General features: G+C 43.7%; 1 protein-coding gene across 1 annotated transcript in view; it reads left to right on the forward strand.

Annotated features, from left to right (window-relative positions):
- The window catches only part of slc20a2 (solute carrier family 20 member 2), a 53,014-nt gene that overhangs the window by 4,372 nt on the left and 24,909 nt on the right, over positions 1 to 23,733 (forward strand). The window contains exons 3-4 of the mRNA XM_031856669.1: positions 22,902 to 23,495; positions 23,596 to 23,605. Coding sequence (XP_031712529.1) covers positions 23,177 to 23,495; positions 23,596 to 23,605 — 329 coding nt within the window. The 5' untranslated portion in view covers positions 22,902 to 23,176. The remainder of the gene's footprint in view (positions 1 to 22,901; positions 23,496 to 23,595; positions 23,606 to 23,733) is intronic.

The following is a 23,733-nucleotide window of genomic DNA, read 5'->3' on the forward strand; positions in this document are numbered from 1 at the left end:
GGGGGGGGGGGCATGCTGTACTTCATCCTGAAGGAGGCAGAGTGCCAGAACGTTGATCTTAATTAGTTTCCCCGTTCTTTCTTTAGCCCTCTAGCACCACCATGAGGTTTGACATTTGTGGTTTTAAGTGAAATATTTTCAAAACTGTTGGATAGATTACCTTGAAACATGATAACGATGTTTTTGTGTCCCTCGGGATGGATTGCAAAAACGTACTGATCCATTAACTTTTCCCTGTAGCGCCATCATCAAGTCCAAACTTTAAATTTGTCCAAGATCTACGTTTATGACCAAATACCTGCGAAACCAATGACATCCCCATCATCCTCAGTTGTAGTTAGAGGTTATCGTTAAAGGCAAATGTTAGCATGCCAACATGCTAAAGTAAGATGCGTTATCATTTAGCTCAAAGTACCACTGTGCAGAAGCACAGTCTCACAGAGCTGATTAATCATTAATATAAATAATTGATGGTTGCTGCCCCACAGGGTAACATAAAAGCTGCTGGCACAGCTGATTGACGCATTTTTTTTACGGATGGTTTTTAAGTTGTACAATATATACAATTTTATAATCACAGTCCGCTCTCAGGGTTTAGAAGCAAGTCCACATTTTCCAAGAAGACGTGACCTTGATCTCACGGCTCGACATGAGACGTGGGAAAAAGGCGACGTATGGAAAATGTACCAAAGTCGCTTCTGGTTTCCATGACGGTAGGGGCCCCGCTGTGCAGGTTGGCCCCCTTCTGCCATTGGGCGTGTCCACGTCTCCGTGGGCGTAGAGGCAGTTGGCACCGGGGCCGGCAGCGTCGCAGCCGGAGAACAGTCTGTCTCTCTGATCGCGGCCCACCTCGCCCTCAGCGGCACAATCACACTGTTATGCCTGAGCCCTCCTTGGCCATGACAACATCACATGATAGCACAGGGGGAGTGGGACGCTTCATGTCGTGTGTGTGTGTGTGTGTGTGTGTGTGTGTGTGTCTGCTTGTAAACAGCATTGCTCAATCCATGTTATCGCCTTAAAAAAAACTGGTTATGCATGTCGTCGATCAAGTGGAGCTGATAACGCGTCTTTTTATTTTTTTATTATTTAGAAAGGTCACAACGAGAACGCTGGACAGAAGGGAGCAGGGAGGATTGTTGTGGTTAAAGGAGGAAGAGCGCACATTAAGCAAGTCAATGATGGAGAACACTGAAAACAAACTTCAGAGCAGCAGCTTTTCTCATGATGAATTAATTCCAGCATTGCTTCAGGGTCAGGGCACCATTAAAAAAAAATCCAAACCATCTCAGCTCTTAATTAGACTACTTTTACAACCACTGATCCAGTTTAAGTCCCAGTGTTTAACCAGATCTAAGTTGCCTGGATGCAAAAAAAATCCTGCATTTAAACACTTAGATATTTGCGGTCTGCACACATGTATGTGTATGCCGCTGGTTTCAGGGAACTCCTGTCTCGTGGCAACCGTACGAGATCAACGATCAAATTGCCGGCCCGCATTCTTCTCCGACCCCAAAGTGAGCCATAATAGCTCGTAATGCTCCGATTCTTCGCCGGCATTCGGTCCTCGCAGAACGATTGCGGTATTCCTTGAAGGTTTCTGCTGTCTTCTTGAGAAATATCAGCGTTAACAGTTAGCGTCGACTCAGTTATTGAATCTCGCCGGCGGCCACAGGCTTCCCGGTAGCCCCCCCGTCTCGGTTGCTTTGAAGCAAGAGACCCCTTGCTTGAATCGGGGAGGCCGACGCAAATAAGAAAAACCTCCTATTCTTTCAGTTCCGGCCTCCTGAAAAAATCTCTAGATTGTCCCTGTAAAAAGTGAACTTGCATGTAAACAATTAGCCATTTATTATCACCAGGTAGCGTGTGACTGCTGATGCTAGCTGCATGTGGTTTTGTGTGATTTTGGCAGCGTTTGTCCTCTCCTCTCGGGCCATGAGAGCCGTTTCTCTGTAGCATTTCTGACGGCCTTCTGTGCGACCGGCAGGGTCGGTATCAAAGCACCGTCACACAGAGCGCCTCTTGTTTTGGGTGCTGGCCTGGTGTTAACTATGCTAATGACAGGCTTACTGCTGAACTGTGAGGCATTGTGCTTTTTGTTATTTATTGGGAGGTAGAATGGACATTATTTCCCCGTTCTTCTCGCTCAAGTACGTTTGCTCAGGAGCAGCCGGGGCTCGCTCGACTTTAATGACTCACCATTTTGCCACCGAGGCTTCCGGGGTCAGTTCGAGTCTTATGGAAGGAAATAGTGAGAGAAGCATGGGAAAAAAAGTTATTTGTGGTGTTCGTTGATGATCCGTCTGTTGTTTTTGTGTCTGGTGGATACAAAATCTATGCTCCTGTTGCCTCTAAATATCCAAAGAGCTGGTTTTATATCAGGAGAGGATTGGCAAAACTGTGTGGGTGGGCTGTATAATATTGACAAAAAATAATAAATATTATTTTTTTGATAATTTAATATATCAGTGTGGATTGCTTCTCTGCTCGTTTATTGCTCTGAGTGGGAGGTCTGGTGAAAGTAAGTAGTTCCAGACCACAGGAATTCATAATCAACTAACACTCATGAGATTTTGTCGACGAATTGATTAGTTGATATGATTGACAAAGCACCACTTTAAATCTTGTGTTTACTAGAGATGTGATCGTACGTTTCTTGGAAATAAGTCATAAAAACAAAAAAGCATTAAAAAATGGCTAATTGACTACGGAAATCTCCCGAAACCACTAATGATTTCTTTTTTCCCCCTAAATGTTCAAAGACTGGTAATTCAGCTGTGCAAGAAGTTGATTTTAAAAATATGCACTCTCATGTTGTCTGCTGGAGACAATTTAGTCATTTCAGTATGAACATTAACTTGTGTATACAATATTTTCTCAATTAATTGGACAGACATCACCTCATAAACCAGCCATGTGTTTTTAATTTTTCTCTCGTGATAAAAAGGGGGGAGTTTGTGTGTGTGTGTGTGTGTGTGTGTGTGTGTGTGTGTGGGGGGGGGGGGGGTCTCTTTTGTCCTGGTGAAAGTTGTCCTGAGTTTGTAGAAAGCGTGATGTTTGAACAGGTGTGAGCTCACGTGTCCGCCTCCTAACTCCGCTCTCCCAGAGTGCCGAAGGGTGCGACAGGTCCTGTGCACACGCCGCCGCGTCGATAACGTCACCGCCTGCTTTGCGTCCGATTGTGCGTCTGGGCCTCCATGTAAGGACGAGCAGCTGGCTGACCGGTCGCTGCACACACTCATGTGACGCTGCTATTTCTAGCCAAATCATCCCTCCTCCCCACTTGGCTTTAGCAAAAAGAGCGAGCGCTGGTTACGTGACACCTCAGAAAGCTGCGAGGCTGGAGGAGGGGGGTGTCAAGCTAGGTGGAGCAGAGGCATGTACAAATGCAAATTATTCTGTTCCAGATAAAATGGAAGTGAAGGCACACTACTGTCATGCAAGTCGACATGATGTCAAGAGAGTTTTTCTGACTGCTGGCTCGGACAAATCCAATTTTCTAAATAGTTTACTGTCAACACTTTAATGGGTTACTATGGTAACTGTGATTAGGGACACACTGATCGGACATTTTCAGTCCTGATTCCAATACATTCATCGGCTGTATGCCTCACTGTGTGGAAGAGACTGGGATTATTCCTTAATGTGTGAAGCAACATCAGGCTTCACTTAAAGATCGATTTTCTAATCTTGTAAAACAAAATGTACCAAATAAATACATAGATATAAATTCACGGCTCAAAATAATAAATCATACACCATCAACTTGGTAAAGAAATATTCTAAATCAACAGGAAATGCAATATAAGTGTACATTTTTTCTTTTTTTTACTGAGGAACAAATTTAACAAAGCATGAACATGAGTTAAAATCCCAGTGTGTCACAGATAGCTGATCCTGCTTTTTGAGTCGGTATCGGCCCAGTATCGTGACTCGTCTAGTTTGGATTTGTAATCCCAGCTGCATGGGTCGTAGCTGCTGCGGTAGTGAGCCAATCAGACGTCGCATTTAATCGAAGAACGCTTGCAGTGAAACAAGTGGTCTTTTTTTCCTTCCTCATAGATCTATGAAGGCAAATCACTGTCAAAATCCGAGAGCGCAAATGAGATCCATGCGCAATCAAACAGCCGTGCACGTATTTTACGTTGACGATCGCTTTTACATCACTCCGCGAGCAAAATTTTGTCTTGCGCGAGCAGAATTCAATTGAATACAATGGAGACTGGGTCTGCCCACTTACTGTCAAAAAGAAAAACTACTCGAGAGCGAGCAGGTCAAAGTTTCGCGAGCGAGCAGGTTTAAGCTTCACGAGCGACTTTTGCTCGCGCGAGACGGAATTTTGCCCGCAGAGTGATGTAAAAGCGCTCGTCAAAGTAAAATACGTGCGTGGCTGTTCGATTTTCGCGCGCGCATGGATTTCATTTGTGCTCTCGGATTTTGACAGTGATTTGCCTTCATATACATCTGGGCACAAAAAGGATCGATTGCTTTGACTGGAGAAGTTACTCTACTTGTTGGTACCGGGTTATTTACCTTAACAGTTTCCCTGTGCTAATAGATGTTTGATGACGTTGATGGGAAACATTGGACCCAAAACCGTCATATCAGTGAGATCAACTACGGTGACAGCATCTCTGGTGCTGACCGAACTGGTCCACAACATATCAGAAATGTAAACATTTAAAAAATTGTCTTAATAGTGTGAAAGTTCAAAATGCACTGCAGGATATTACAGCAAATTATGTCTTTAATGTCACCCATGAGACATTTAATTATACAGAGAAAATACTATTGTGATCACATACGATGACTGCACTGAATCATGTCATTACGCCTAACAAGCTGAGACTGCCTAACAGCATTAAGGGGATTTTTTTTCTTACTTGTTTTTAACGGGGTTTTTAATCAGGGCATTCAAACTGAGGGGAGGAGGTGATTAGTGGCATAATAAAGATCTCGTTGCCCTCCTTTTAGGCCATGTTCACACTACTCTGTTTTCGTTTTAAAACAGAGTTTTAAAACTAAAACGATCGTTTTTGAAATGATCTCCGTCCAGACTAAAACGCCTGAAAATGAATATCACGTGACTATTCACGTACACAATGCGGGTGGGTGCCGGTGTCAACAGGAAGTAGATTGGTTGCTTAATTAAAAAAAATACGACAGAGTAATAAAGTAGTCTTTAAGAATGAAAAGTCATGTTTGATACTTAAGATCTTCTCTAAAATCTTCCTCTATAAACTCAAACAGACACATTTAGTGGAAAGTTTTAGAAGTTTTATTTTTTAGACTTAACGTTAGTTACAGCGCTGCGGGTCATGCTCTATCTCTCTCTCTCTCACACATTAAATTTACTTTAAAATCAACACTTACACGTAAAGGTTTACTAGATTATGATCCATAAATGTGGTCAACTCACGTCTCTCACTCGTTTCCTCGGTTTCATTGTTTCTGTTCTCACTCAATCTGTCCTACTGGAGAGCAATCAGTGTTTTGTTCCTTTACATTTTATCTGCGGACTTCACAATATTTGTGCAGAACAAAATAAGCATTAATAAGGACAGGAAAGTCCTCCGTTTTGTGTCCATCGTCCTCCCTAAAGCCGCTAACAGTGACTTCAGACAGCCGCTCCGTAGGTCTGATAACGCCGCTAGACACGCCGCTAGACACGCCGCTCGTTAATCGCTCCATTAACAGCTGCTTCCTTTGCAAAAATGAGGACTTTAACTGAACAACAGCTGCTAGTAAAGACAACAAGGTCAGCAACGCCTGTAATTGGTTGTCCATTTCCTGGTAGTCGATCGGTAATCAATGTTGTTGTTTATGATTTCCGGGAAACGGTCACGTGATAGGGGTGGGGGAAAAAATCGATACAGCATAGTATCGCGATATTTTGTGTGGCGATATTGTATCGATACACGGACGCCAAGTATCGATCTTTTATTATATAAACTATTAAAAAAAAAAAGAAATTTTTTTTTTTTAGAAAATTCAAATCAATTGCTTTTTCAGTCCACTAGATGGTGCTGAGTTATTTTCTGGTGAGGTCAGCAAAGGTCCTGGGTCAGCGTGATTGGTAGGAAGTTGATCAAAACAAAGATGGAGACATCTGGCCTCACAACGGGGTTAAATCTGCCAACAGTAGCCAGGCTCATGGGGAGAGTGCAGCACATAACTGTCTCTCTGCCCTTGACTTCCACGCATCGCAAATTATACTGAGTTATATAACTCTTATATCCTACTTATATAAGTTATAGTTCATATACTGAGTCCACACGTTTGCATTTAGTTAAGTTGGACTATGTAGTAATACAAATGGTTCAGTTTGTCAGGTTCATGCAACATTTATGACATTGTTGGTCAGTCTGTCTGCTTGACAATCCTATTTTGCTGCAATAAAAATGATTGAAGTGAGATGAACAGACTGAAAACTTTATCTTATTAGATAAAACATGTTGACACAGTTTTCCTTTGGGGACAATTTGAAGTTGAAAAAAGTAATAAATCGCAATACTCAGAATATCGCAGTATCGTGATAATATCGTATCGTGACCTAAGTATCGTGATAATATCGTATCGCGGGACCTCTGATGATTCCCACCCCTATCACGTGATAGTGATGTGACGAATCAGGGAAGGACACGTCATGACTGCTAAGAACCAATGAAGTAGCGAACGCGGGTGTGGGCATCATCGTTTCCAAACGTATCCGTTTTTGGCCGTCCACACGAACACGCAACCCCGGAGTTTTCAAACTTATCTGTACTCGGGAGTGTTTTCAAACTTCTCCATTTTCGGGGCTCGAAAACGCCGACGTAGTGTGGACGCTCAGTGTAAACGTAGCAAAACATATGCGTTTTCAAATGGAAACGGAGTAGTGTGGACGTGGCCTTAATAATGCTCAATTGCATGATTGGTGCTCTTTAGATCCATGCCGGTCCAAAAGGAGAAATGAGCAATGTTGAAACGGAGCGGCTGGAAAATGCGCTGGCACCAACATAACACTTCTGTACACAGGGAACCCCTGTGTATAAATAATATATAATAAAGATGTCCTCTCCTTCAGTATCCTGGAGTAACGAGGCCTTTTGTAGACCTGTAAACTTTAGGAGATGAGCATTGAGTATCGTTGAAAATTCCCCCCCCCCCCCTGTGAACAAGTTCCTTGCGTTGAACAGGTGTCGACATCTTCATAATGTTTCACACATTCCAGCTCTGCTGAGGCGTCACAGAGAGTGACCCCCCACCCCACCCCACCCACACACACACTCTCACACACACACACACACACACACACACACACACACACACACACACACACACCACCACCCAGAAATGCTGAGAAGGCTTACCCAGCTTCAGTCTGCAGCGTAATCTTTACACATACACACTTCTGTTTCTGCCTTGCAAAAAATATGATAGGGTGGATAAGGGCTGGACAATTTTTTCTATTACGTTTTTATATTGACGCATGCATGATTAACAGTGGTTTAATTAGCTGTGAAGTAAAAAGTGAAGGTAAAAAAACGTTTCAGGCCTTAGCACACTGGGGTGTTTTTTCTTTCCCATACGATTTCACTTGCATGATAAAAATATCTTTTCCAAACCCTCGTTTTTGTACGTTCACACAAAACACGAACATTACGCAGCGAACAAGTGACAGAATTTATTTTCCAGAACGAGATAGATTTTCTTTTTACACTTTTGCACAGCGAACGAAGGCATCAACCAATCACAAAAAGGACATACGTATTCAAAGCACACACTAGTGAAGAAAAACTGGAGACAATGGAATGGTATTGGTCTGGAAAAATTGCGTATAAGATGAGTTATACAAGTCAAGTATATCTAACATGGTGGAGTACTTTAGTGGAGGCAGCTGTTTATGTCAGCAAGTTTTTCCCCGACGACTACTACAGCCTGCAGGAGAGTACAGTAAGACAGACTCAAAGAGACAGCAGGCTTCAAATGGCATTTACAGCAAAACTCCATGCGTTTTGAAAATTGCAGTGGCACACGAACAACAAACGAGGAGATTTGAGCGTCACCATTCCCCCTCCTGGTCGGGGCAACACGGTGTTCTGATTTGAGGCAATGGGTGGAAAGAAAAATAAAACAAGTTTCAAGGAAACAATTTTTATCCCAACGGGATTAGAGGTGACCCTCCGTCACCGGAACACCAGCAGACCTCTTGTCACAATGAGTTTGCCTCAGCGCGGAGCACGCTGCGACGGCGCTCGGACACAAAGGAAAGCGGCACATGCCACAAAGCGCGCTCAAAAAGACATGTCGAGCCACCGCAGCTGCGTTAAAACGTTCTTATTAATAGGTGGTGTTTTGTAGGCGGAGAGAACTAGAGGAACGATAAACATTTTGTCTGTAGAGAGAATTCATTCTACATTTCTCCCATTTTATAATCTTTGATTACAAGTATCGGAGGACAAAAACGTGTAGTTTTACTATCTGGTTGTAACCTGATTTGCCAACTTGCCACACAAATGCCAAACCGAACCTGTCCTTGAACCTGTGTGTGCAACACCGCTGACTAACACGTGATGGATAACACCAGTCACACAGTGTGTGTACCGTGTCATTTTGAGATTAACTCATTCATGCTTCACAATACAAGCAATTATTTCACTCTGTTGACAATTCACGATTGTGATTTTGTCAGGGACCTGCCTGTGGACCGTTCCGTTTCTGTCTCCATCAATCCTTTAGGAGGGAAACTTGAGTTCTTGTAGTTCTCAGATAGAACGGATCTGGCTGTTGCAAAACTCTTGACAAGAGAATTTTATATGTGTAAGATTGACGTCATGTTCGTGTTGGTGTGGTTTACCTTTGTTGCTTCTGCTTCAGGATTCGTTGTTGCACAATCATTGTAAGGACATGGCAGAAACACACAGAGCTGTCTCCCACAGTGAAGACACGCTGTGCTGAATCCCCCCATAGTTTACCCTCTACAGCAGGGGTCTCAAACTCAAGGCCCACGGGCCGAATCCGGCCCACCACGTCATTTTATGTGGCCCACGAATCCGCCAGCAAAAAAAAAAAAAAAGTAAAAAATTTAAAAGTTAGACTTGATAACAAAAATATCCACATAGTCGAAATTATGAGATAGAAAGTCGAAGTTATTTGATATTTGTCTTTGATATTTTCTTTAATAGTTTGATCTTTGATAGAGTAATGTGGGTTTCTTAACACTAAATTAAAAGGATTTAAGTTCTTATAACAGAAATGTGCTTAAATATATTTTTTACATTTATATAACTGCATGTACAATATTTTTACACTTGAATAAACAATAATCAAATGCAGAGACAGTTATTTAACAATATGTTAGGAGTAGTTACATTTACAACCGGCCCTTTGTGGGCAACCATAATGCTGATGTGGCCCAGAGTGAAAATGAGTTTGAGACCCCTGCTATACGGTATAGTGTCCACATGCCCAGCTTTAATCGTCTCCCTCCTTATTGCACGCTGTTGTGTGTACATCATTCAAACTTTTGATACAGACTTTCAGCAGTTACTAAAACTACCTTTACTTTGGTGAAGTTAGTATAAAATCTTCAAAAATGTGATTTAAATGTAGGAAATCTGACCACAATATCAGGACCAACTCTTTCTGACACCTTGTGATGTGGACCCAACTCAGGATTGACATCCACTACACAGCCCTTGTAAGGGTCCATCAATTGTTTGTTCATACACTTAAAAATCAACTTTTCCCTCGAGAGACCCCTTGATGCGATTAAGGCCGACTGCTGAAGTCGCTACGTGAAATCACCCTCCCACCTCCCCATGCTGTGACCGCTTCAAGTACCACTCTCTCAGCTCACTCCTTGTCGGCCCGCGGCTAATGCTAGCAGCACATTTATCAACATTGCTCTTAGTTTTCTTAGAATAACATCGGCGGGGTAATCCGCTGACTCACTGATTCGCAGGCCTAATCCAGGGCCGGCCTCGTGTCTCTTCCACTGCGTGTAGGCTGATGTTTTAAATGTATGGTTAATACGGTGTGTGTGTGTGTGTGTCAGTCAGAAGCCTGGCATTCCTGCAAAGTAGTGGGAGAGAACCCCATATCCGCCGCTGCCATGTCTCGCACTACGTGCGCACAGCAGCAGGTCTAATCAAAGCACTCCATAATGCTATTAGCTGGGTCATGTGCTGGAAGCCAGGATTAAGACTGGGAGGGCACAGGGCACTAGATCCAGCTCAGGAGGGTCTCTTTCTTTCTCCCCCTCTCTCTTCGCCTCTTTTCTCACCTTTTAACCTCACATGTGGGGACACTGCCGACAAATTTCCGTCAAGCTGTAGTTACTCACAGAGTTGATAGAAGCAAACATGCAACGTAGTAATTTGCTATTCTTAAAAAGTATCCACAGTTGGTTTATTAGCTTTTTTTCTTTCCTTACCTAATGAAGGTAATTAGTTCCCACTTTCCTAAATTATGTCCACACATAGTAAGCAAGCAATTCAGATACTTTAAGCTCTATTGACCTTTTATAACCACCTGTAGCACGTTAGCACCATGTACAACTTTGCTATAATGCTATTACTGTACTATGCAAACCCCCCCGTCTAGACACTAATCGGCTGTAACACGTCGTAATACACGCTTCATTGAAACTCAAAAACAAGCAGCGATATACAGTATGCAGGCAATCGGCTACAAGTGGTCGTATAAGACACGTCATGCAGTCTTCCCAAAAACCAAAATGAAACTCCAAGTGGCTCCTCTGTACCTAGTAGTGTGTGTACTGGTAGTTCTGGTCGCTGTTAGCCAAACACGTCATCCCAAATCACAAGTGAGCCCCCCCCCCCCCACTTCAGAGCCAGTCAATGGCAGTGTAAAACTGGCAATAAAGGGTATTTTAAGAAAGTGTGAGTCACCGTAACCCGGAGAGGACCCGGAGCATGCAGCCTTAACCGGACACCCAAAATACTGTGCAGTTTGCTGCAGCAGAATACGAGATTAACCGTGGACAGACACAGGGGTGCACACACGCATGCACGTGAGTGATTGCATGATCCTCTTATAACTACATGAATATAAATATGTAACATGTCTCGATTGCTTTGCGCGGGGGGCAAACTTTCGGGTGGTGCAGGAGATCCTCCATTAGTCTAATATGATGCTTTTTATGCACTCTGGCTCCTTAGTTATATCAGAAGTACATTGCAAAGCCATCTCTTTCAAAAGCGAATTAGAAAAGCTTGGCCGAATTCTCAAATGGATCACGTGACTCGGAAGGCAATCACATGACATGTCATATGTCGGCATTTTTATAAAGCCAATTTTTGTTTCAAACCCAGCATTATTAGATCTCTGCTGTGGTGAACACTTTCATGGAGATATCATTGGCCAGTCGCCAAATGATAGGACAAGACGCATTTATCCCCATTAGACGTAGCCTGAAACATCGTTACTCATGTCTGTAGCACTGGTTTCTCAGAGTCTCTTGTCCTTGTTTGTGCTCCGTTTTTTTTTTCAGCACCCTCGCTAATACCGGCACCCACTTTGCCCCAGTAACACATTTTAATACCACGCAACCTGCCAAATGACAGATTACCAGTCTCAGCAGTGGAGAAAGAGGTAGGTTAGGTTTTCTCCCCTTCCACATCTGAGATGAGAGATCGGGAGAGGGGGGCCCTGCAGAGGAGCGAGCACTGGGGTCGAAAGGGGGGCCAGGCTTCTCTATTGGGCCTCGACGCTGAATCCCGGAAGAGAACTGGAACTGTCCGGCTGAAGTGTGGGAGGGAGGGAGTGGGGGGCGAGGAACACAGAGAGAGGGTCATGGGTAAGATGACTCCTACACTCATGGCAATATGGAGGCAAATGGCAGGAAGAGAAGAAAGCCGGACTGCAGCCTCAAAAAAAAAAAAGCCGCCATTGTTGGTACGTACCGAGCCCAATTGTGTTGGTAGTCCTATGATGTGAAAGCCAGCCAGCAGAACGGGGGCCCCTGACTGTTAGTAATAGAGCAGTTGGCTTTGTATTCAACTTTTGAGGCGCATTTCGATTGGTCAATTAGGAATCCCCGTTGAGAGCACGGTTTATTCTCAGAGGTGACTAATAGTTTCTGCCGACCTAAAAGCTTTATTTTGGGCACCGCATCCTTTGTGTTGCTGCTGATTAAGCCAGAGTTTTTTTTTTGAAGCAGCATGTGTGTTTGTGTGTGTGTGCGCTCAGCTAGACCTTTCCAGAGAATAATTTCAAATTCCCACCTTTTATTAACTTGACTACAATACTTGTAGAAATCCTATGAATGTCCATGTCTTTTTAAATGTTCAGGCAGTAATATATTTCTGCGTACGTTTCATGTTTTCTTTTTATTTCTCTCTCTCTGTGTTGCTGTAAGACGGCATACTTTTTATGGACCCCTCCCTCTTAAACAAACAGTCTGAGGACAGCACAGCGCGTCCTTTTTAGTTACTCGAAACACTGAAACGGGGGGGGGAGGGGGAGCCGCTTCAAGTCACTTTGCCATTTGTGGGGCGAGGGAGTCAAACCCGGGTCTCTGCTGAAACCAGAGAGAGCTGACCTTAAAAGAGTGTTTAAACATAAGGCTTACTCAACACTGGAAGTCGGGGGGGGGGAGGCTCCGATTGTTTGCTGTTGTAACACTGTCCGCTCTAGTGTTGCTAAAGGCTCAGATGCGCGGTCGGTCTGTGGAGCGTGAGGCTGACATTTCTCTGATTTTTGTCATGCCTTGAAATTGGATTGGAGGAGGTACCTCATCAACCGCCGTGTGTATTAATCATACATTACATACAGGCTGTTCACAGGCCTTAAATGTATGTAGATGGTTCACTGAGAGGGATTTATCCCTATTGGTTGTTTCATCTTTGCCGTCTGTGGTAAGGGAGTACCGATGACACAAAACCAATTGATCAACAGCACGTTAATATACCCAGGTGTTCTTGGTCAGTAGTTCTCAACACACACTTTACAATACTGCACCGAGGGCCGGGCGATTGTGGAGAAAATCCAATATCACGATATTTTGGATGAAATACCTTGGTGCTTCCACCAAATATTTCCACAATTTCTTATAATCATCAGTGATGAGGCTATAATGACTAAGTGGGTAAATAATAGAGCAGTCTGGAAAGTTCAGAAAATGACATCACTTTACTGTAACACTTATATTTTATGATATCCAAAATCTAAGACGATATCTAGTCTCATATCACAATACCAATATAATATCCAGCTCTAGATGCACCGACCTGACTTTTTTCAGTCCTGATACCGATAGTGATACCCGGGTCGGTCGACATCGACAGATCAATGTAAAGCAAAATGTACCAAATAAATACATAGATATAGATATTTGTATAAATAATACTAATAAATTGTACACCAGCAACTTGGTAAAAGAAAAATCTTCAAAATTAATAGGAATTATAAGTTTAAGTGTAAATCTTTTTAACGGAGCAACAGATTGGTCAAAACGTAATATATATATATATTTATATAATATATATATATCGTATATACCGACTACATCGGCCCGATCCAGCTGTTTGAGTCAGTATCGGCCTGGTATCGGTGCATCCACATTCCAAACATAAATGTATAAGTACACGTTCGACACCCACAGTAACATTTGCTTTCAGTTCTTGTGTCGAAACCCTCAATAAACTATCGATGGAAAAGAAATATTCATAAAGCGTGATGTTTAGGGCCTATTTAGTTTCAAAGAAGGGATTGTGCCCCGAGACGTTTCCGCCTTGGGGTCTTCAGTGACCTTGAGGAAAACCTGCGGGACGTCGATAACTCGTCTCTTTCTACTTCTATCCCGAGATATTTATAAAAAAAAAGGTGAACTGGAAATGAATGATTTACCTGCGGGCCCACATTAGTATTTGACAGATCGAAATGGCCGTCAGAAGCAATCTGAAGGATTACCACAGTTACTTGCTCCGTGACAACCCGACTTAGTGCTGCAATGCAGACCTTTATGGCGGCGGAGAGCAGACGGAATGAGTGAGAGGATTTATGGAAGTGTGTGTGTGAGTCTTTTGAAGACGTGTGTGGAGAGCGACGTGCTCTTCACAGTGTTGTTGTCATTCTTCGGCGACCCCCCTCGGAGGCCTGACTGATCTCAGACACCGTGTAGAGCCTGTGTGTGTTTCCGTGTGTGCATGATAGAGTGTGCGTGTTTTGGTTCCGAGGAGACAGCGCCTCCCTGCTGCGAAGCAGAGAGTCAGAGGCAGCAGGTGCAGCTGACGCAGATAGGCTTTTTAGCAGGCAGGGGCCAGCTGGGGGAGGTGGTGGTGGTGGTGGGGGGGGGGGGGGGGGGTAGGGGGGTTCAGAGCAGGGAGAGAATGAGTGAGAGAAGGAACGCCAGATCAGAAATCTGAGACAGTACTGGACAAATGAAGTATTCTAAGTCCTTGCATGGTGTGTGAGATCGAAGGGAAACCGGACCTGACCGGCCAGAGCTTCAGTGGTGTACGTGAGTGTTTTTAACTTTATGCTTTCAAAGGCTACAAAGAACAACTTGAGGAGTTTGTGCAAGGCAGGTTTTTTTGGGGGTACATTTTTCCCAAAGTTGAAAAAACTATTAAAAAGATCATTTTCAGTCCGGAGTATTGCGCTCAAATCATAGTTTAGAAGCTGCCAGAAAGCTCAAACTCCAGTACAATAGAAAGGCTCGTTAATGTCTGAGGTCTTTGTGTGTGAGTGTGTGCGTGTGTGTGGGGGGGGGTCTCTCTCTGACGTGTGGATGGCAGCCAAACGACTGTTGAGATAGAGTGTGTGTGTGTGTGGCTAGGCTCATCTCATCACATGACTCTTGTGTAACTCGCACTGTAGCTCTCCTTCTTGAACATGCGTCTGCATATTAGATATCCACCAGAGTGACCGAGGGGAACGCCGGTGCTCGGAACACCCTTGATCCGTCGGCATGCCTTTTCTCTTTTCTCCAGGCCGCACGACACATCCACACGCAGCTCCGCGGCCATTGGCTGCCTCCTCTCCGTCCGCCGCTCGCCATTGGCTGGTGCGCGCCGTGAATGAGGATACTTCCCTTTTAAGAGGCAGTCTAGACTCAGCTGGCTGCGCTTCTCTCTCTGTCTCTCTCTCTCGCTCCCGCAACAGCACCACAACCTGCTGATATTCTCACCAAGCCTCTCTCTTTCTTCCTCTCCTCCTGTCATCAGCTGTTCTCTTCCACTCAGAATTCCCCCCCCCCCGTCACGGCACATACTCCCCTCCTGGTTTTTATTCCCCTGGTCCATTTCATCTTTTTCTCTCTCTCTCCCCACCGTTTCTCCGTGTTGTCTCATCTCTGACATTCACTCGTCTCCCACCACTTTCTCACCCTCCACTGAAGAGACATGAAGGTGAGTGGAGTTGATTTCCAGGCTGTTTTTTTCATCTCTCTGTTGTATTTTTAACTTTCCGGTAGACGTGAGCATCCTGTGTCCTTGGAGGCACGCGCTGCGGTTGCGTACGCTTCAGATGTAACAATTAGTCAGTGCCAGTTTAGCGGTGCCGCCGTGAGTCATCATCTGACGCTGCCTGTGTGTTCTAGCTCTGTGCCCAGCTGATGAGAGGAGGGGGGGGGGGATCCTGTGTGCGGATTGTGCAGCCATGTGTCAATGCAGACTGCAGCTCGTGACACAGTGTTTTCTGCACCGGCTGTGGTGCAGCGGCATCTCGGGCAGATTAGTGAGCGAGCAGCGACGGCAAACAAACGGTGATGGCAGTGATGGCAGTGATCAGTTTTATCGGTTCACGGCAGCACGACACGGCCAACGCTTCCCAGAGGTCAACGTTGTGACCCGGTAACAATGCTCTGCTCGGGTGGTGATGCGGCTGCATAGTTAAGATTGTCCAAAAAAAAGAATTTTTATATTCTCCACTATACATGTACTGCACAATTCCCCTCATTAAAATCTTCGATGTGTCCTCTAGACATAGAGGTCTCAGCCTTTTTTTTTGTCTGTGCCCTCATTATGTTTTGCCACCTGACACACACACAGGAAGAAAATGAGTCTGCCAGAAATAATCCTCAAGAGCATGTTGCCTCAGAGAGTCTGTCAATTTCCAGTGTTTTTATTTTGGGGTAGCTTTTTTAGAGGGCCGGTTTATTTCAAGCAGAGTATGAGATGGTGAACGGACTGCACTTACAGTACATAACAGTGCTCTTCCACTTTAGCGGAAAAAAAAATATCGATTTGCAGTTTGCCTCCCGCACACACACACCACTGCCATGGCAAGGTGCTGGCCCGCCCTTTGAAAGCTACTTCGAGGACAGTGGTGAGTTGCTCAAGTACACAAAGAGCGGGGCAATAAACCGGCAGTGATCAGTTAACTACCTGCTCTGAGCTACAGCCACCCCCAGAAAGTAAAGTTTGTATTCAACAAACAGTTACAGAAATTTACAAAATAACAAAATCTCATAAAGCTGATTGCATAAGAAATGGTGAGAATAATGGGATATTCATAATGACTTCAAAACATATCATAATAATTTATCACCTAAAATCCTGCCATACATGTCTGAAATTCACCTGGTGTGAACAACAGCGATCAACCTCGGACAGCTCCCACATCCCGGTGGTCTCGGGTTCAGCACCTTGGACAGCGGCAGTGGTTCTCATTGTGCAGAACGTTCTAAAAGATCCACCCGAGCTGAAAATGGGAAGCCGTTTGAGCGCTTCAACCTTTTTATTATAGCCGAACATGTTTTTTGTTGTGTGGTCCAGAATCCTCCAGACGGATAAAGTCCCGAAAAGAAAAGAAAGTCTACGTGCAGGGCTCTATGACACAGTATCAGTGTTTTTAATTTCAACATGGTAAACTCTTATTTTGTTGTTTATTAGAAATTAAAATTAACCATGAAATTCCTTTTTAGTGCAGTTGTGAAAGCAGCCGGCGGGAAATATGTGCATGTCTGAATGATAACGCTATAAAAACTATTCAAGACATACTTTGTCCCCCTGTGAGTGGCTTGTAAATTATTTTATTGAGCAGACGAGTAATTCCTTCCCTCTGGCAAAGATCCCACTGCTGACATTTCTTTCTAATTCAGCATTTTTTTCTAATTACATTCAGCATTCTAGCAGCAGAGCAGCAGCATAATCGTGATGTACATTCTCACCCAGTTGAAAAGAGAACCTTCACGGCGGTTGCATAACATTTTGCGTAACTCTTTTTCTTTATGTATTTTACTCTTTGCTTTCAAAAGACTCTTAGACGTTTTCAAGGTCCCAGTGATTCATCCACTGGAGCCGTGCGAACGTTCACAAGTCACACGGCTTGATTGTGCAGCCAGAGATGGTGAGGACACCATCATATGGCCGATCTATTGGCAAGAAATCCATTTTTATATGAGCTCTGCTTGGCCTGCATCGCACACATGAATCTGAAACTGGATCCTGGCGCATACTCTGCTCTCTGAATGTAAAAATCGATGTATGTAGCTGTTGATTTGCTACTCAAGGTCAGAGCTGTGTGTTCCACGCTCGAACCGCGCTACACACATTTAGACGTGTACTCGTGTTCGAGGAGAGAGAAGGGGCCAAGACGGTAGTTTGTGCTGTTCTTTATTTATGTAACATGAACATACGTTTACATTATTTCATGCAGGAGCTTTGGTGTCCTGCCATCCCAGAAATCATACAATTTAAAGGAATTGTTTGACATCTTTGGGCAAACATTCCATTTGTTTCCCAGAGTTGGATGAGATGATGGATACCACTCGTCATGCCTGTATTTCCTATTTTTACCGACAGGCATTGAGTTAAAGCTACTACAAGGAACTTTCGTTTTGTGTTGACTTTGGCGGTCCCTGTGGACGAAAGTGGAAGTGTTTCCAAGCACCAGAGTCCCTTTAGAACAGTAGTTCTCAAACTGTGGCGGTATTGCAGGTGGAGCGCAGGGGGAAATGCAGAATTTTTTTATTTCAAGAAGTTTATTCATACCTGCAAACTTGTCGATTTTAAATCAAAATATATCATCCACGTGAATCGTGTAGATCCGTAGAGGGTTTTTTTTTGGGGGGGGGGGGGGGGCGGTCAACTGGCCAGCCAGCATTTCTCAGATTGGAGTGAGACGAGGAGAAAAGGTGATGTCGTGATCTTCACAATAAAACATCTCTGATGTGACGTGTCGAGTCTTGGCCAATCAGCGTTAAGATGTCTACACCGTCTTTCCCTCCGTTACAGTTTAAGTTACGTTATGTCCCGTTACCGTTCAGACTTGCTGGGTTAAGTTAACGTCCATTGCATGCGGAACTTCGTGGACTGTTAACGTTCGTCATTATCACGATTTAGGAGGAAAAAACGTAACGTGATGAAACATGAAGCCCCCCCGTGTTCCGGTTCAGTTCACACGGTCACTCGTTAACGTTAAACCAGAACACCGGCGGATCTGGTTGCAGGTTGTTTGTTTTAACTCAAAGTAGAATGAAAGGCCTAGATACTGATGAGATGATGAGGTCAAAGAGCTTCAGGGTGAAGTTGTTGGTTGGTTGTGTAGCGCAGCTTGACGCAGGGCTGAGCTGTGAGTGGAGCTGGGCCTGGATAAAGGTGGAGCTGGGCCTGGATAAAGGTGGAGGTCTAAACAGACGTGAGTACAGCTTCCTGCTGTCACAGTATTTTAAATACATTGATAAGGCAGGGTATGCTAAATGCAGACTCTGCTCCAAGGAGATAAAGTACAGCAACAAGGGCTCACCTGCCCTCTCATCACACTGTACACACTGTTCACTGTGATGACCACAGCCAGTGTACTAACAGTCCCAACAGTCCCACGTGCTGTTAAATCACAGCTATTTTACTTTTAGAATGCTACATTTTAAAGCATATTTAAAATAAAATGCTCCAGATATGTGTGACACATATCTGGAGCATTTTGTTTAGTTTTGCACAGGTTGCACGTTATTGTTTTGAAAAGATATGCAGTGTAAAACTCAGTAAAACTCTTTATTGCCAAATATTTGAACTTGTTTTGTTTAGTTTTTCACAGGTTGCAGTTTATTTTATTATCTTAGAAAGGTATTCGGTGCAAAACAGGTGAATTGCAGCCACAATAAGCTATTTTTTGTGGGTGGTGGGGCATGAACATTTTTCTTCCTCCAAAGTGGGGCGTGACAGAAAAAGTTTGAGAACCACTGCTTTAGAAAACCTCTTATTTTACTGCAGCAGGTGTCTGCTACGTGCAGTCCTGGTTCCTAGTTCTGGTTGTCCCGCGCGTCCCTTATCTCCAGTGGGCCCAGCAATGCGCCCTTGGTCTCCAGCAGCGATGTGTCGGGTACTGAGCGAAAAACCCTATTGATGTCCTCTACCAAGTGAGAAATATCCATCTAGAAATTGTATATCTTATCGGGGTGAAGGTCGCCATGTACGACGTACGGCTCTCTGATTTGTCATTTTGGTTTCAGTCTACTACATCCTGTAACCCTGAAAAAGGCTGTTGAGGCAGGCTTTTGACTACTTGACATATTTTACCTTCTTTTAGGACTGGGGAACCTTTTGAGTCTCCTGTAGCACAGCGGTCAATAAGAGGACTCCACAGGTTACCACTAAACTATTTTACTAAACTGCACTTAAAACTCACCTATTTAAATCTGCTTTTAACCTCTAAAGTCAGTCATGTATGTTTTCTTTCTCTTCGTGTTTATTTTTTCTTACTGTCATGTTGTAGATTTTGTTTTTATTATAAATGCTTTTATTGTTTCTGTTTTTACCATGTAAAGTGTCTTTGAGTGCCTTTTAAAGCGCTATATAAATAAAATGTATTATTATTATTATTATTATTTCATCTCGGAGGAAATACTTCTTACGTGCACCACTGGGAGCGGCGGCGTGAAGTCTTCAGAATGGCCCGAGCATCGGCTGCAGCTGTCACGTTGAGTTTCCCTGTTTAGACAGTTGAAGACCCGATTAAAAAGGCCTGGTTAATGTGTCGGCGCCGACGCTCCAGTCACTCACCGTTCCTTTCTCCGGTGTCGTGTTTCCCCGTGTCCTCTGTGGAGTCTCTGGTTGTGCTTGGTGGAGGGCCATGATCGACTATGTGGTTCTCTGGAGGCGGGTTAGACATTTACACAGTGTCTCGTGTTAGTCTGTTCCTGTCAATATATTGACTGTAAAACGTGTTATTTATATAGCACCCCTCAAAAATGCTAATTAGGTTCAATTCAAATTAACATATTATAAATCAAGGTGTTATAAATATTCAGGGTATGTCTCAAAAACCTTTCTTTTTTAGTTTCTGTTAGGCACTGGTGTTAGTATTACGTCTCATTTTTACTCTTGTTTTAATTTGCTATTTAGTTAATTTAGTTGACTTATTTTACTACATTTATCTTGCTATTCTATTTTGTACTGGTGTCAGTATTACTTTTTTTACACTTTATATATATTTATTACTCTATTGTTTACATGTCTTTATAATCTTTGTTGTTTTTTCTTCTTCTGTTGTAATCTTTCATCGATCTCTGGCACAAGAATTTCCTTCTATCTTATGCTATCTTATCTTATGCTATCTTATCTTATGGTATCTTATCTTACAATTCAGATTCTATCACAATTCTATACCGTAGGCACAGCTACAGGAGCAATTTTGGGGTTAAGTGTCTTGCTCAAGGACACATCAACAAGCAACTAGTGGAGCCCGGGGATCTAACTGCCAATCCTCTGATGATTGAAGGTCGGCCCTGCTATCCACTTCGCCACAGTAGCCACATATCGTATCTTATAGTATCGTAGGGTATCTTATGGTAGGATATGTTATTGTATGGTATCTTATCGCATCTTATGGTATCTTATTCAGATAGAGACCCTACCTGTGATTGTATTGTTAGGTTTGGTCATAAATTATTAATTTAGTTAATCTCTTACTAGCAATTGTCATGATGGACATGAGTTCATGACTTCAGTTTATGAACTTTCAGTCTGAGAGTCTCTCTGACTCTTTAAGTCCAGGGCCTCTGATCCTTCACTCTGATCTCTGTCTGGAGGGAAGCAGGTGAAAAGACAATTTCCCTTCAGGGATCAGTGCAGTATTTGAGATTTGGCAACCCCTGAGCTAAAAAACAAAACTGCCCTCACTTACTGGGGGGAAAATGACAGCTACTAGATACTGATTTCTAGGGAGGTCTTGGCAGACCTGACCAAGTGACAAGTTATTATCGTGTGCGTGTGCGTGTGCGCGTTGTGGTTCAATACAGGATAAGGGGTAGCAGTACGGGACCTCAACTGTTCCAGATGGAGCTCTCGGTCAGGAGGAGGCGGCCATGACTTCCTGAGGGCTATTTAGAAAGGAGCTGCTCATCCCCACGCGATGGGGAGCACACAGTCGGTTCATGTCGAGGGAATGTGCTGCGAGCTGTTTACATTCAATGCTCCCCCATTAACAATTGGCTTAACCAAAAATGGAAATGTGCTGCCATTAACCCCTATAAACGACTTTGATTATGTGGCCGAGACAAAAGAGGAGAGAGAGAAGCCAGAGCGAGTCATTTGTGGTGTGGAGTTTTCTCAGGGACCACCAGAGGCTTCAGTGTTGGTGGCCTCATCATCTCCTCTTAAAGCACGTCGTCATCGTTTGCATGTAAATATGCCTCGTGGAACTTTGCCGGGACGTGGGAAGTTGTTGAAGTGTTACTCTCGTTTTAGGAGGGCTGCGACTCCCGCTGGTTTGATTCATCGCTTGATCGTCTACAAAAAGTCAGAAAATAGCAATAAAAATATCCTTTGCAAGCTCCGATAGGCAAGGACGACGTCTTCCAATGTCATGTTTTGTCGGACCGAGTCCAAAGCTGAAAGATGTTTGGTTCACAGTGACATAAAACCAAGAAAAGCAGCAAATCGTGACATCGTAGAAGCTGAAACAAAGAGATTTTGGAAAGTTTTCTTTCAAACAAAAGATAATTAGATTAGGAACAATTCGATTTTATTAGTATTTTCAAATCATCATCCAAAACACTGATCCTTTTCATCATGCTTATTGTTGGACTATATATAGACTTAATAGCTGTAATGTACAGCAACTTACATTTGAAATAATTCTTTATTTTCTAGGTTAAGAAAAAGACACAAGAGAACACAGAAGTTACACATTCTCTACTCTCTCATCAGTCTACTTACACAACAGCTCCCACCTCTCGCAGCAGTAAAGCGTCACTGCTGATGTTCTTACTGCATTGCAGTCTCAACTTAAATCCATGTACTTTTTTTATGTTGTACTGCAGCAAAGCTTTCGCTATTTGTTTGAAGTTGCTGAAGCTTGAAAAGAGCAAAGATTAGAAGGTTGTAACGCAGTCGGGCTTGAAAACTGTTTCACATTTGTTTTCCAGTAAGATCTTCGCGGTCAAACCGCTCTCAGGCACCTCACGGACATCCTGATGTGAAACATTTAATCTAATTGGTAATTCTGCCTATTATCAGCTTTTGGCATCACTGTGTCACACGTGAAAATGATAAATATATATATATATATATATATATTCTGGTGGTCTAATATGGGAACTCAGTAAATGTGTGGCAAACATGTGAAATAGAAGCAGGTTTTGGCAGTTTAACAGCATTTAACAGCTCAGTCTGATGGGGGGGCGTCGCTCGTATCCCGATCTCGCTCTGGACGCCGCTGTCTTTTTATAGTCCCGGCACTAACAGCAGGCCCTCTGAGCACTCTGATTCGATTTCTTTGAAGTGCAGACTGTGATGTCCCATTATGGCTGTCTGAGATCTCTCTCTCTCTCTCTCTCTCTCTCTCTCTCTCTCTCTCTCTCTCTCTCTCTCTCTCTCTCTCCCCTCCTTTGTTTCAGCTCTTCTGAAGGGAGGTGTTGTCAGATGGTAGCCACTGTTGATAAAGAGCCGTCATGGCTCATGACACTAATCTGTCTCTGCGTCTCTTGTCCCCCTTTATTTCTCCGGCAGGTGAAGGATCGCGCGGACAGGCCGTCTCACACTAAGCTATGGAATGCTCCCCGCACCCACCATCACTAGTCTCCAATCTCCGGACTGAGCTCCAAACGCTTAGTTAGCGGCTTTACTTCTCCCCTCGAACTCTTTACAACCAGGGGACGAAGAAAAAAGGAGTGGACTTGGCTTAAGTCCTCCGCTTCAAGCGCACAGAGCACTTCCTTTTTTTTTTTTTTTTTTTTTTTTTTTTCTCCTCTTGGATTTTTAAAAACACAAAAAATCATATCAAGATGGATATGGATGCGTATCTGTGGATGGTCATCCTCGGCTTCATCATCGCCTTCGTGCTGGCCTTCTCGGTGGGCGCCAACGACGTGGCCAACTCCTTCGGCACGGCGGTGGGCTCCGGCGTGGTCACGCTGAAGCAGGCGTGCATCCTGGCGTCCATCTTCGAGACGCTGGGCTCCATGCTGCTGGGGGCCAAAGTCGGGGAGACCATCCGGAAGGGCATCATCGACGTCAACCTGTACAACGAGACGGTGCCCGTGCTCATGGCGGGGGAGGTCAGCGCCATGTTCGGTGAGTCGGACAGAATTTTCCCCAGCTGGCGCAGAAGCTGAAAGAGTGAAGTCGATTATTCAGTATTATTATTATATCAAGAGAAACCTCTGTGAAGATGTGACCATTGTGAAGTCTAATTTACCTCTAGGTAAACCTTTGTCTTGCTGATGTTGATTGGGAAGTTAGTTCCATGATATATATACACACACATATATATATATAGATATATATACACACACATATATATACATATATATATATATATATATATATATATATATATATA

Source organism: Anarrhichthys ocellatus, unplaced genomic scaffold (assembly GCF_004355925.1).
Source record: "Anarrhichthys ocellatus isolate YVR2014 unplaced genomic scaffold, GSC_Weel_1.0 scaffold17, whole genome shotgun sequence".
Classification (NCBI taxonomy): Eukaryota; Metazoa; Chordata; class Actinopteri; order Perciformes; family Anarhichadidae; genus Anarrhichthys; species Anarrhichthys ocellatus.